General features: G+C 47.4%; 1 protein-coding gene across 1 annotated transcript; it reads right to left on the reverse strand.

The window, feature by feature from the left end:
* Window positions 1-2,758: 2,758 nt before the first annotated feature.
* TP53 (tumor protein p53) lies at window positions 2,759-15,135 on the reverse strand. The gene is made up of 11 exons (XM_059998561.1): window positions 15,005-15,135; window positions 7,093-7,194; window positions 6,934-6,955; window positions 6,587-6,844; window positions 5,961-6,147; window positions 5,768-5,880; window positions 5,428-5,537; window positions 4,949-5,085; window positions 4,788-4,861; window positions 4,254-4,360; window positions 2,759-3,692 (listed from the first exon to the last, which is right to left on the reverse strand). Exons 2-11 carry the CDS (start codon window positions 7,164-7,166, stop codon window positions 3,611-3,613), a joined length of 1,164 nt encoding a protein of 387 aa, XP_059854544.1. The 5' UTR covers window positions 7,167-7,194; window positions 15,005-15,135; the 3' UTR covers window positions 2,759-3,610.
* Window positions 15,136-15,243: the final 108 nt, after the last annotated feature.

Raw genomic sequence — 15,243 nt, forward strand, 5'->3', positions numbered from 1 at the left:
GCGGCATGTGGGATCTTCCTGGGCCAGGGCTCGAACCTGTGTCCCCTGTGTTGGCAGGCGGATTCTTAACCACTGCGCCACCAGGGAAGCCTGCTCCATTACTATTTTAATTGTTTTTTTTTTTAAAGGAGTGGCTGCTGAAATTTAATCAAATTCCTTTCAGCATCTGTTGATATGATCATATTTTTCTTCCTTAATTTGTTTTAATTTATTTATTTATTTTTGGCTGCACTGGGTCTTCATTGCTGCGCGTGGGCTTTTCTCTAGTTGCAGTGAGCAGGGGCTACTCTTTGTTGCGGTACACGGGCTTCTCATTGCGGTGGCTTCTCTTGCTGCAGAGCATGGGCTCTAGGCGCGCGGGCTTCAGTAGTTGTGGCACGTGGGCTCAGTAGTTGTGGCTCGCGGGCTCTAGAGCACAGGCTCAGTAGTTGTGGCACACGGGCTTAGTTGCTCCGCAGATGTGGGATCTTCCTGGACCAGGGCTCAAACCCATGTCCCCTGCATTGGCAGGCGGATTCTCAACCACTGAGCCACCAGGGAAGCCCGCTCCATTACTATTTTAATTAAGGTTTTTTTTTTTTAAAGGAGTGGCTGCTGTAATTTAATCAAATTCCTTTCAGCATCTGTTGATATGATCATATTTTTCTCCCTTAATTTGTTAATGTAATGAATAATGTTGATAGATTCTCTATTAAACCAACTTTATGCTCCTGGAATAAGCCCTACTTGGTTATAGTGTTAATACTCTTTTGATTCATCAATGTATTCTGATACTATTTAGAGATTTTGTATCTCTATAAATTAATTTGGCTTCTAGTTTTTTAGTATCTTGATCAGGTTTTAATATTAACGAAACCACAATAATTTTACATGAATTGGAGATTCCACTCTTCCTATGGTCTGGAATAGTTTAAATAATATTGGATCAATTGGCCCTCGCTTTTTTTTTTCCTCAGTCAAGCGCTTGAGTTTTTCTTTTCTTTTAAAGTGTTTGTTTTTTTTTAAAGCCCTACTTTTGAATCTATCCTTTCAACCAAGATTGCTTTCTCTTTCAATATCTTTAATTTTTAGGATGCATGCTAGGTTGCTTTCTTTTCCTTTTCTTTTTTTAAATAGTGAAAGCATTTATGGCTTGACATTTTCCTCATTATACAACTTCTGCTGGGTGTTATAGATTTGGGGACCCCTGTGTTCCTGAAGTCAAGGAGGTACGTTTTTATAATTATTCCAAACCTTAGTGGGACAGGACTTGGGCTCTCTGAGCCTGAGGGCAGGGGCCATGTCTGCCACAGGCCCCCACAGCCTAGAACAGTCCTGGGCACAGAGTAAGGCAACAATCAATGAATATCTGCTGGCTAGATTGTCAGAGGAATGAACACAACCAGAGGGGAGGAAGTGAGCAAGTGGGACCAGAGAGGTCAGGAACTCATTGGAGGTCACACAGCTTAGTAGAGTTGGCCTGAAAACCCAGGACTAATAATTCTCAGACCAGTCATCTATCAGCTCACAAAGGGACTGGCAGAGCCAGAATGGATCTGCTTTCTGAAGCAGTACAGCAGAAATAAAAACAGAGCTAAGGGCACACTCGAGAGAAATGCTGAGCATACGGGGGTGCCGGACACTGGTCAGAAAGAGAGCTTCAAGGTGACCTGTCTACAGGGGTGAGACGATGGAATGAGTTTCAAGTGCTCTGGTTTGCCAAGGGCCCGGCTGGTAGGGAGAGATGGCAAAGTTAAAGGTCTCTAAAAGAGGTGGTTCTGGGTCTCCTGGGGAGTGTTTGGCATTCCCCAGCAGGGAAGAAAAAAGGTGGTTTTGAGGCCAGGGAGGGCGAGTGGCTTCACAGCTGTCTGGGATCCTCGGGGTAAGCCAAGGGACTCCCACAGGCACTTTAAGCCAGGTTGAGCGGACAGTGGCCCCAGAAGCCCCTTTGGATCTTACTCCCCTCTCTCTGCCCCCAGGGTGGCAGGATGAGCCACGTCCCCACTGTCTGGCCATCCCTCCGAGCACTGGCTCAGGCTGCAGCGGGTGATGGGGAGAGCTCGCCCCCAGCCCTCCTCCTTGGGAGCTGGCAGCACTAAGGGATAGAATGGTTGGGGAGAGTGCTGGGTTCCCCAGGCTCGACTCTCCTCCCTACCCCAAGAAGCCCTTTGAAAGGTTTTCCTGGCAGAGTTTAAAGCTTCAATTCATTCAGCTGGCTGGCATGAGGCCCGGATGAGGGGATGCTGGGAAGGCCCCAGTCCCACATCCCAGCCCTCACCTTAGTCGCCCCCACTTCCTGGGGACCCCGGCTGGCAGGCCTCCCCCTGCTCTCCTCATCCATTAGCACCCGCCCTCCTTCCCCTTGGGCACCCAGGTATCCTGCCCCTTTCCCGTGGAGCAGATGGCCACCCCAGAGGCTCAGGCTTGCTAAATCAGACATTTAAATCCCATAATCCTTGGTGAGAGGCTGAGAGGGGGCAGAAGCCCAATCCTAGAAGCAGGAGCAGAAGACCTTGTGCCAGCCTTGGCAGGAGAGGAGAGGGGGACAGTTGGTTCCCGAGTTATGAATGGAGTCACCCCTTCCCTTATTGTCATGCAGCCTGCGGACTGACCCAGTCACCAGGCTTTGTTCTCCTCCCGGAACCCGGGCGCTGGGCCCCCCAAACATGCTCCCTGAAGATTCAGGTGGCTGCCTCCCAAATGCACCCCCTTCTTCACCCCTGCACTGTGGGCCCCAGGCACCCTGCACTGGCACCGATCTCTCAGACACACAGGTGGTAGCAAAGTTTTATTGTAAAATAAGAAATCAATATAAAAATGGGATATAAAAAGGGAAGAGGAGGGGTGCGGGTGACAAATGCAGATGTGCCCTGCAGAGTACAAAAGAAATCTGCCTGAGCATTTGAGGGAAATAAAACAGATCTCGGTAGATACACCAGGGATGGAATCCTCCAGGACGTGGGACAGGGTGAGATTTCCCCTTGGGTGCTGAGGTTCACCAAGAGGTTAGATAGGATTTGGCGGGGCCAGGAGCGAAGGGACTTGGAAATTCCTTCCCCTTGCCCAGCCATCCAGTCATAGCAACTATCAAATCATCCACCAAGGGGGACACAGAACCAGCACCCACAAAGGCACTAAGTCCCAGACATCATGTAATAAAAAGATGGTTTGGGGGTCAGACATACGTTATTTCATTAACCCTCACAACAAACTCCGTGAGGTAGGTATGATTATCGGCATTTCGTAAATGTGGACAATCAAGTTCGGAGAAACTCAACAACTTAAGATCGCTTCCATGGCTAGTATGGTAGAGAACCGGACTTCCAACCCAGTGTATGGCTGGTTATAAAATGTTCCTCACATGCAGGAACGTTTTCCTACCTCTCTCAAATGCTCCCCACGGTGAATACCTTAAAAGCTAAGCTGGAAGGCCCCAGCTACCTCCCCCAAAAACCATGAGTGCAGGCCAACCTCTTTAGCAGAGCCCCAGGCCAAGCAAACGGAAGAATTCCAGGGTGTTTCCGAGGCACACCTGCACCAAGCAGAGGTTTAAGCCCCTGAGACCCAAAAAACGGCAGGGAAGGGGGGAACGAGGGTAGGGGTGTCAATAGAGGACAGGAAGCAGAAGATGTCAGTCTGAGTCAGGCCCTTCTCTCTTGAACATCAGTTTTTTATGGCGGGAGGGAGACGGCCCCTTCTTAGACTTCAGGTGGCTGTGAGGAGAGAGGGGGAGGGGAGATGACATCATCTGACTGAGAAGCTCTGGGCCCCTCTTCCTGGACCTGGGCTTTGAAGGGCCTGAGGTGGGAGCAAGGAGAACTTAAGTTAAAATGGTCACCACCAATGGCAGACACGCTGACTGAGCACCTTGGGGTACTTGTGGGTATTAACCTCTCAGTCTTCCCTTATCCCATTTGACAAATGAGGAAACTGAGCCTGGGAAGGGAAGTAACAAGGCCACAAAGGACTCCTCAGTACTTTGCAGGGCGGAGGATCTGACCCCAAACTCTGACACTGTGTCCTATACTCCCACAGTTATCAGTCCCCTATTTGAGACCCTAGCTCTGAGGGTCTAGGGGTTGTTAGAAATGGCAAAGAAATATCCATGCCCCTGGACCCCCGGAGGCAGGAAAGTAGAGGAAGACTAAAGAATGTTTGGGCAGGGCTGGGACCCAATGGCAGGGTTCCAGCCTTTTACCTTGAAGGCAGGATTAGAATGGAATCCCATGGTTTTCCAACACAGGAAGGCAGGGGAGGGGACCCGGGTCACTCACCTAGAGTGAGCCCTGCTTTCCCCTGGCTCCTTTCCAGCCTGAGCATCCTTCAGCTCCAAGGCCTCATTCAGCTCTCGGAACATCTCAAAGCGTTCACGCCCACGGATCTGTGGCAGGGAAGGAAGGGGATAAAGAAGTATTAGGCAAAATCATAGAAACCGTTTTTATGCTTTCTTTAACAATTTTCTTTTTGGAAGAGGCTTCTTTAAAACGTGTGTTAAGGTACAAGCTGGCGTTTGAAGCCAGGCACAACCAGGAGCCATTGTCTCAAGGCACCACTGCCCCCTGATGGCAAATGTCCTAAATACAGGCAAAGCAGTCAAGAAGAAAATAGCATTTGGAGTGCTAGACTTGAAACTTAAATCTGTCAACCCAATAATATTAACTACAAGAGTCAATGCCATGGATGGGGAAAGGATGTCTAGAGAAACTGGGCTTAACCTCACATCTGCTACATTTATATTTTTTCTTCCCTTATCCAACCTCCACTGAGTGGTGGCAAGAGCCTGCATCTCTCTCTCCCAGACTTGGTACCTGAAGAGTGAAATATTCTCCATCCAGTGGTTTCTTCTTTTGTGGTGGAGAGGAGCTGGTGCTGGTAGGCAGTGCTGGAATACAGGCAAGGAAAGGCGAGAAAAGAGTGAATCTTGGGCAGCACTGCACCCTCTCTGCCTCCTCTTGTCCTGCCTGCTTACCTCGCTTAGCGCTCCCAGTGGGCAGCTCAGGGCAAGACTGCCCCTTCTTGCGGAAATTTTCTTCCTCTGTGCGGCGGTCTCTCCCAGGACAGGCACAAACACGCACCTCAAAGCTGTTCCGTCCCAGCAGATTACCACTACCCAGGTAAGAAGAGGGAAGCAAAAGGCAGTAAGGAGGGTGGGCCCCGCCTCCCTGTTCTCCTGTATACCAGGCCCCACCTACTCCCAACCACCCCCATCCTACATGGATCCTAAGGTCCAGCTCCAGGAAGATTGAGAAGCCACAGGCTAGAGAGATCCCAAAGCCGGAGAAAAGAGAACTGGGAGGGAGCAGCAGAGGAAGTCTACCAAGGGGATGCAGTGAGGGAAGGATGGCTGGTAGCACGGAAGAAAGTGGTGAAGGGCAGAGCCCAGGGGACAGAGAGAGGCAGAGCTTAGGGAGGAGCATGCCAGCGTGGAGGGCGGCGTGTTGTCCCTACTTCGAGTCTTCCAGTGTGATGATGGTGAGGATGGGCCGCCGGTTCATGCCTCCCATGCAGGAGCTGTTACACATGAAGTTGTAGTGGATGGTGGTACAGTCAGAGCCAACCTGGGAGAGAGCACAGGCCCCAGGTGAGGCTATGCAGCCCCGGGGAAGCTGTTAGCCTTTGTGAGCCTCTGTTTCCTCAGCTGTGGAAAGGGGATAACCCATCTGCTCTGCACACCTCACCGGGTTGTGGGAGATCAAGGAAGGAGAAAGCCCTCCATCTCCCACCTGGATGGTCACTGACAAACCCCTCTGACCCCCTTCCCCCAGAGACCCCAGTGGCCAAACCAGACCTCGGGCGGCTCGTAGGGCACCACCACGCTGTGTCGAAAAGTGTGTCTGTCGTCCAAATACTCAGCACGTAAATTCCCTTCCACCCGGATGAGATGCTGAGGAGGGGCCAGACCTGAGAGCAATCATGGAGGAATTAGGGGTTTGGGGGCTCCGGGCACCAGCCTTGCCCATCCACAGCCCCCTGCTGCTCACCGTCGCTATAGTCAGAGCAGCGCTCATGGTGGGGACAGCGCCTCACAACCTCCGTCATGTACTCTGACTTCTTATAGATGGCCATGGCGCGGACCCGGGTGCCGGGCGGGGGTGGTGAGCTGACCAACAGCTGCACCGGGCAGGTCTTGGCCAGCTGGCAAAACAGCTTGTTGAGGGGAGGGGAATACTGGAGGAGAAGGAAGAATGAATGGAAGGTCAGGACACAAGTACCTAGGGGTCAAATGAACAAACACTGCATAAATACCGACTAGAAGCCATGTCCTGTGGGGGGAGGGTAGCTAGAGATGGCACGGTCGGGCTCCTACATCCCAGAAGCTTACTTACAAAAGCCAAAGAATGAATGAGAGTGAAGAAAAAAGAAAAAAAGAATGGCCTCACGACAGATGCTGAGAATGTGATGGGAAGGATGAAAATCCAAGGTCAAGGGGGGAAATGCAACTTTGGGACTGGGGTCAAAGGTCATAGACTAACTAGGTAAAATGTAAAAAGACTGACAAAAAGCCAAAGGCTGAAGTGGAACCCTAGAGTTCCGTACAGAGAAACCCCGGGGCACAGGGGCCACACATCGAATTGTACAGGGAAGCCAGACCCTCAGGGCCACTTACCGTGCAGGTTACAGACTTGGCTGTTCCGGAATGCAGGAAACCTAGACGGAACCCGTAGCTGCCAGGGTAGGTCTTCTGGGAAGGGACAAAGGACGACAGGGGCCAGGAGGTGGCTGGTGCTGGGGCGGCTGGGGTGGGGGCAGCTGGCGCAGGGGGCTCCGGCATTTGGGGGGCTTCATCTGGACGTTCATCCAGCCAGTTTGCGACGTCTTCTGGGGACAGCAGCAGGTCATCCACGGCTGGGGAGAGCTCAGAGGACTGTGGACGGGAGAGACAAGAGTCAGAAGGCCAGGTTCTCAGCCCCCAGCTCTGCAGCCCCTGGGCCCTTCTCGCAGCCCAGCCCTTACCAGAAGGTTGTTTTCAGGAAGCCTGTAAGACAAGAGCAGAAAGTCAGTACTGGTTTTTGCTTCTCACAGGTCTCTACTTAGGGGACTGGGGACTCGGGTGGGGCAGGGTTATTAGAGGCTCAGCAGTGAACCTGCCCCTCCCTCCAGACCTCCACTTACAGTTTCCACAAGTCTGAAAACGTCTCCTGACTCAGAGGGGGCTCCACGCCGAGTTCTGCCTGCAACTCCTCCATTACAGCTCCCTGGGAGGCAGTGTGGCCACTGGGGGGAGAAAGGCGAGGATCCAGTGTGAGACATACCCAGCCCAGGGTCACCTCGCCCTGTGCGCAGACCACGCCAGGGTGTTGAGGATCTGCTACGGGGGCAGGACCCCCCCCCCACCGACTCCTCACTACGCAGAGAGGGACTTCCAACCCTCCCACCACTGAATCCAGAAGCCTTCCTCAGTGTCTACCTATTTCTGCTCTCCTTTGTGGTAATAAGGTTGAAACAACTCTCAGCCAACTCCCTCCATCTGGGGGAAGATACCTCCCTTGACCCACCCATTCCCCACCTGCTCCCTTGGGACGGCTCCTCACCCCCGGCTTACAAATCCCTCAGGACCCAGGACCTGCCCACCTCTTTGACCTCATCTCCTAGTACCCTCTCCTTTCTCTGGTGCTTGAGCTCCACTGGCTGCCCTGGTGCCAGAAAGGCTGAGGACCGCTGCTCTACTGGAATATAAACTTCGGCAGGGCAGGGAAGTTGTCTTGTTCACCAGTTATCAGCATAATGCCTTGAACCTGGTTGGGCTCAATAACTGGGGTGAATAAGTGAATCGACGTACCCGGGCCATGAGCGGTTTACGAGCGGTCGAGGGAACAAAGGGGACAGAGTGGTGGCTGCGGTCCGGGCCACCGCCCTGCCGCCATCGTCTCGTCTCTCAGGCCAGCTTTCAAATGGTTTCATCATGCCCTCTTTCTTTCCTTTTTGTTCCCAGTTCATTTCCCCATATATTTATGCTCGGATTAGTGATTTTGGAACAGGTGTTCCTCTCTTTAGAAATACCTGTGCCATGACCGCAGAGTACTCAGATTTCTTTTTGGCATTTGGTGGTATATGATGGGGAAAGTGACGAGTTGTATGACAGGAGAGGTACAAGGTGAACCTTAGAGTAAGTAAGACTTTATGCATAGTTCTTTTTTTTCTCATGTGTGAATTCTTTTTTTTTTTCACACACACACACCGTATTTTATTTTTACAAGAGATAAACAGACTGACACCAAGCATTCTAAATGCATCACCATAACGAAAGCAACAATGATTGCAATTACCAAACACGAAACACACTCACACTATGTCATGATATTGACATTCAGTCCAGGGATCCTCCACTGTAACAGCTCCTTTACTTTGCAGTGAAAATTGATTTGTATATTTTTTGCCTCTGAGTCCTTGTGGGATTTTTTTTTTTTATTCAAACAGAAAGTCACAAAAATTATAATCATCCTCACCAGTTCACTCAGTCCCATGTAATTAATTTTTTTTATCTTGATCTTTTGTTAGCACCATGCCCTCTTTCTTGATGCCAAATTTGTCATCAGCTTTGCTCAGAAACATGCCACTTAAGGTTCACCTGCACCTTTATGTTGATACAGAACCTGCTTTCCTGTGTATTTAGAGTGTGAAAAAATCCTTTCACGTGGGTTACCTTAACTGTCCCGATAACCACACTTGCCTCTTGACAGGTGAGAAAGTCTCACAGAGGTTAAGTGACCAGCCGACAACACACACAGGTGAGTGAATGAGCTTTTATGAAAAATGACTGTTCGAAGGTCTAGAATTAAGAGGCTTACTTCATTACAGACTAACCTGCAGAGCTCTCATTTGTAATCAGTTAAGTCTGAAGGTGCAGATTTTAGCGATGAAAGTCCGCCAACTGAGAGGTTGGCAAAAGGGCCTCTTATCATAGCTCCCAAAGCTGATGGGGGATGGACCATGAACGTACATGGAGGAAGGCCAGAGGGGACAGCAGCGGGACCCCAAACATCTGCCTTGGGGAGAAGGACTAGGGTTCCCCCTAGATCGATGATCAAAATAACTTTGAGACTTTTATGGAAGGGAGGCTCGTGTCAACAGAGATGGGGCTCAGAAGCCCTTGGTTTGATGTTGTATTGTCACTTAAATTTGCTGCATGACCTCACTTATCTTAAAGCTCCCATGGCAAACGTGGCAGAGCCTGGGCTCTGGAGGCAGACAGGCTGGGCCTGCACCCCAAGCTCACCATCTAATAGCTGTGTAACTTTGGGAGGCTGCTTAACCTCTCTGTGCCTAGCATCCTTTGCTCTAAAATAGGGCCCCACTTGTTATAGGAAATATAAAGAGTTGAGAAAAGCACCTAGCACTTAGTCAGAGCTCAATAGATGCTTCTCTTTATATGATTATCCCAATTTTATTTGTTCTCTATTATTGTTGGAAAGTGAGAGCTTTGTGATTGCGAGGGGGTGGGGCTTTTGTGGTCCTGCCTGCATTCATGCCTAGTTCCCCTCCTTCAGACAACTCTGTTTAGTAAACATGCCAGGAGGGGCTGTCCTGGGATGGTGGGCCAAGGTCTCAGTCCCACTGCGGGGAGACAGCCCCATGGACATAGGAGGTCTCCCTCTCTCAGACCTCGGCAACAACTGAATTCTCAATGTTTCTTTCTGTAGGAAACCTCTTCAGAGTAGGTACTTCCCATGGGTAGGAGCATCAGGGTGTCATGATGGTTGTGCGGAGGCAGAACATTTACACTGGCAGCCCTGGTGGGAAGGCAATAAACTCCGCTGGGACCCAAAGGAGGGGCAGGCCTGATCGCCATCATAGCAACGGCCTATCATAACAATGGTGGCTGTTTATATAGACCTTATCTGGATCCACTGCTTTCAGGGGCTAATCTCATTAATCCTCTCAAAAAGCCAGTAAGGTAGGTGCTATCATCAGAAGAGAGGAACTGAGGTTAAAGGAATTACCCAGGCTCAGAAAGCTCCCAGGCGGCAGGGCCAGGGATTTGAACCTGGGCTGTCTGAAGCCACACCCAAGCTCTAAATAATTATGCTCCTCTGGCTCCACCCAGAGTCTGATGTAAAAAAAATTTTTGGCTGAAAGCTATGTGATTGGGAAAATAAAAAAAAAAAAATTTGATTCTGGGAAGAAATAAGGCAGCATCTGGTAAAACTGAAAACACATACATTTTACTACTCCACAAAACCACTTCTAGGTGGACGTCCTAGAAAAGTGGTTGCAGGGGGCGACAGAAGGAGTCTTGCACAAAAATATTCATGTCGTTGTTCCTAATGGCAGGTGACAAGAAACAACCTTACTGTCCATCAATAGGAAATAGGTAAATGAAACGTGGTGTATTCATTACAGTGGTTTAGGGAAATGAATTATCTGTATATGTAATCCAATACAGCTCACAAACATGCTGGGTGAAAATACAATTTGCAAGAAAAAAGCAAAACACAGTAATTTGGTTCATGGAATTTAAAAATATAAGATGAGGGACTTCCCTGGTGGTCCAGCGGTTAGGATTCCGGGCTTCCACTAGAGGGGGCACAGGTTTGATCCCTGGTCGGGGAACTAAGATCCAGCATGCTGCGTGGCAGCACAGGGGGAACAAAACAAAACAACATATATATACATATATATAGAAATATGAATACATATAATGACTATCGCTTATAAACATGTGTATGTAAAAGTATGAAACACAGGCAAGAAGAATAAAAATTCACAAAATCTATGATAGTGATGGTCTCAGGGAGAGGGGGATGTATGCTTAGGGTCCTGAGGGTAGAGTCAAAGGAGGTTTTAGCTTTATTAACAAAGAAAAATGTAAAAAGATGGTATCCATACATTACTTGTGTAATTAAAATATGGACAAAAATAAGACAGAATGTTAAGTGTTAAAATTATTTGGTGGGGATATGTGTTATGTTACTTTTGTACCTGTATTTTTCCAAAATAAAAAATATCTAAAAAAGAAAAATAAATAGAAATCATGGAAAATTTTAACCATATAAAAAGGTAAACAGAAAAATGTCCCAAGTACCCATCACACAGCTTCAAGAATAATCAACATTCTGCCTTTTTTGTCTCATCTATACCTCTAGCCACTCCCCACAACCCCACAAATGTTTTTGAGGTAAAACGTACAAAGGTTGAAATGGCATCATACTATTTTGATCACAAAACTTGACAAATTTTGATACAGCTCTGTAACCCACCCCTACCAAGACAAAGATGTTGTGTTCTCTGAAAGTTTTATGTTCAGGGCTATTAACCACGTCAAATTAACTGTTGTGTATGGTGTGAGGTAGAGGGCAAAATCCATTTTTCTGCTTCAGTTGTTTCAGCACTGTTTGTTGAAAGACTTTCCTTTCCCAACTGATTCACTTTGGTGCCTTTGTAGAAAATCATTTACCATATTTATGTCTTTTCCCATACTCTATTCATTGGTTGTTGTCCTACTGTAGCTTTACAGTAATCTTGATATCGGGTATCTTAAGACCTCCAACTTTGTACCACTGTTTCATTTCGGAATCAGCTTGTCAATTTCTACAAACAATGTTTTAAGTCATTGAGTTAAATCATTCTGAAGAGTACAGACACCTTAACACCAATAAGTGTTCTAATCCATGAATACGGTATCTCTCCGTTATTTAAATCTTCCTAAATTCTCTCAGCAGTATTTTGCAGTTTTCAATATGGAGGTCTTGTCCATCTTTTGTTAAATCTATCCCTGAGTATGCCATGTTTTTGACTTTGGATTCAAGGTTGCTATTATATAAAAATACAATGTATGTATATTGCCTTTGAAACTTGTAACTTTGCTACAATCACTTATTAGTCCGCATAGTGTGAAAATGAATTTTCTATTAGGACTTCTTGTGTACACAATCATACCATCTGTGAATAAAGCAATTTAATTTCTTCTTTTCCAATTGTTATGTTTCTTTCTCTTGCCTGGTTAAGACCTCTAATTTACAATGCTGAAGAGGCCAGAGTCAAATCCTTATCTTAGAGGAAAAGCATTCACTCTAGTCTGTCACTATTAGGTATGTTGTTAATGGTAACTTGATTGGGGGTGCACTGTATCAGACTGAGGAAGTTTCCTCTGCTAGTTTGCTGGGAGGTTGGTTTTTCTTTTAAAATCACAAACAGGTGTTGCATACTGTCAACAGCTTTTTATGCATCTATTGAAGTTGATCATAGGAGTTTTACCCTTTAATCTGTTAATGTGGCAAATTACACTGATTGATTTTTTGAATGTTAAATCAATGTTGCAGTCCAGGGATAAACTCTACTTGGGGACGATATATTTATCATTTTTATATATTACTAGGCGTGATTTGCTAAAGTTTGTCAGGTTTTTGCATATATATGCTGACAGCATTACGCTGGCCTCATAAAATGAGTTGGGCAATGTTACTTCCTCTATATTCTGAAAGAGTTTATGTGAGATTGGTTTTGTTTCTTCCTCAAGTATGTGAAGTGAAGAACAAAGGATAGGAAATACCGCTGAGACAGCAGATTTAAACCCAAATGTAACAATAATTGCATTAAATGTAAATGGACCAAGCGCTCCAATTAAAGCAATTCAGTGGGGAAAGGAAGGCTATTTCAACAAGTGGAGCTAGAACAACTGGATATCCATTAAGAAAAAATAAAACAGAACCTTGACCTCACATCATGAAAAAATTCTTAATTATCAGTTAATTAATTATGGCTCACAGACCTAAATGTAAAACCTAAAGTTAGAAGGTTCTAGAAGAAAATATATGAGAAACTATAAGAGAATATCTTCATGACCTTGGGCTAAGATTTCCTAAACAGGTCACAGCAACCACTTAAAAGAAAAAAGAATCTTCTGCTCCTCTTAAGAGCTGTTAAACAAACAAGCAAGCAACAGGTCAGGAGAAAATACACGTATCTGACAAAAGATACACTCTTCCTATCCAGAATGTACAAATAACTTCAACACCTCAACAACACAAAAAGCAAATACACCAATTTTAAAAATGGGGAAAAGACTCATCGTTTAATGCTCAGATGTACCCATTCTCTCTTCACATGTAACACAGAAATGGCCAATAAGCACATGCAAACTGTTGAACTTAGTTAACAGAGAACTGCAAAATGAAACCGCAATGATGTGCCACATTAGAGAGACTGACAAACCAAATCCTAAGACAGGATATATCCTGCTGGTGGGCGTGTAAAACGGTACAACCACTTTGAATAATTAAAACTTTTTAATAGAATTAAAAAAATATATAGATCTACTCCTCACTCTAGGACCCAACAATTCCACTCCTAAGGATTTATCCAAGAAACATAAAAACATGACTACAAAAGTAATTGTACAAGAATGCTGATAGCAGCTTTATTCAAAATAATCTCAAATGGGAAACAACTGAAAGGCCATCAAAAGAATGCATAAACAATCGATGGTTTATTCATTCAGAGGAATATATTAAAATAAAAAGGAGCAAAATACGGATACACTGATACATGCAATAAAATGGGTGAATTTCACAGATATAAGAAGTTCTCCAACAGGCAAAAATAATCCACGGTGACACAAATCAAAATAAAGGTAGGGGGTCAAAGATAGGGAAGAAGCAAGAGAAACTTGTATTTTGATAGGCGGCGGGTGTAAATGCTACCCCCAATTTAGAAAAAAGCACGCAAGTACAGCGCACTGTGTCTGGTTCGTAGCAGGTGCGTGGTAGGCGACCGCGCCCTAAACGATGAAAATGCGGGAAAAATGGTTACGGGTCGGACTTCGCGCGGGGTTCGCCGCCTCCCGCAGGCCAGAACTAGCCGGGACTGGAGAGTTGCATATTAGACCTCGGGCCCCGCCCCTCTCCAAGCCCCGCCCCTTCCGCTTCAAGACGTTCACTCTGCGTCCGAAATGGGAATCTCTCAGCCCAAAGCCGAATACAGAAGAAATTGTTCCTCCGCCACAAACAAACGACCCATCGTTACACTCTTTTATCGTTTAATGCTCAGATGTACCCATTCTCGAAAATACCCAGGGTCTGCCCTCAGACACTTAAAGCAAAAAAACAAACCATCCCACGCAATGGTAGCGTCCGCCTGGTTAGCAGTCGACCGGGGTGGAGCACACCATTCAAAGAGGGGGGGAGGGATTGAGGTTTGCATGAAAACGAATACCTCTTCCTTTCCAAAAGCGGTAGCTAAGTAGTCCAGGAGGGGGGGGGGAAAAAAAGTAAAGGGGGTTATCAGCCTCCCTCCGCAAGCAATAGGAACTAGTCTAAAAGACCTTTTCTCTTTCTACTTCCCTCACATAGGGTGAATAGTGGTCTGTTCCGAAAAAAGAAACCGGAAATGCTCCTGCAAGTGGCAGAAATGTAAATGTAGAGTCAAACAATAACAGGACTCCCGGGCCTCTCAGGCTGGGTTAGGTCTGCCGGGCTTCGGGGGCAAATCTCTCATTTAGCACGTCCCACTTCCACGACTGACAGTCTTTAACCGGATTTTCTCCTTCTAGCGGAGCCACGGGCCATTTGGAAAGAGCACTCCAGGAAGGACAAAGATCCGGAAGTTATGGGACCTTAGCAGCTTGGCCTTCCCGGATCACCCCGAATAACCACTTCGGAATGGAGCCCGAGGTTCCACTGGGATGCCATACGCTCTAAAATCCCGAGCCACGAATCCCCAAAGTTCCGAGATCCGAAAGTCTCAGACCTTGATGCTTTGTGCGTCTTATTTCGGAATCCCCCACACCCTGGGATGGGGTGGTAATGGTTGGAAGAACCCCTTAGGCCGGCTAAAGTTTCCCCAAAGCCCCACTCCCCCGCCCAAGTGTTCAGCTTGGAGTTCGGTTGGTCATCCCCATCATCTACACTCGGGCCTCCCAACATTGCATTCCTCTGTTGGTGCCGCTAGCCAAGCTTGCATTCCCCCCCAAAATCGCTAAATCCCCAGTGCCCCGCCCCCAGCCCCCTCTATTCCCACGAGCTGAAAATACACGGAGCCGAGAGCCCGTGACTCACAGAGGACACATGAGGCTCAGTCAAGAGCTTACCCGAAGCTCAGGGGAGCGTGTCACCGTCCTGGGATGCACGCTCCGAGGCTGGACGCCAGGTGACCCCGGACCCCAGCTACTACCTGCGGCCAGGATGGTAGCTCTGGACTTTTGAAGAGCTCAAAACTTTTAGCGCCAGTCCGGAGCACGTGGGAGGGGAAAATCCCAATCCCAGCAACCCTCGCGAGGCTCCTGGCACAAAGCTGGACAGTCGCCATGACAAGTAAGGGCAAGCAATT

This window comes from Delphinus delphis, chromosome 19 (assembly GCF_949987515.2).
Source record: "Delphinus delphis chromosome 19, mDelDel1.2, whole genome shotgun sequence".
NCBI classification, from domain to species: Eukaryota; Metazoa; Chordata; class Mammalia; order Artiodactyla; family Delphinidae; genus Delphinus; species Delphinus delphis.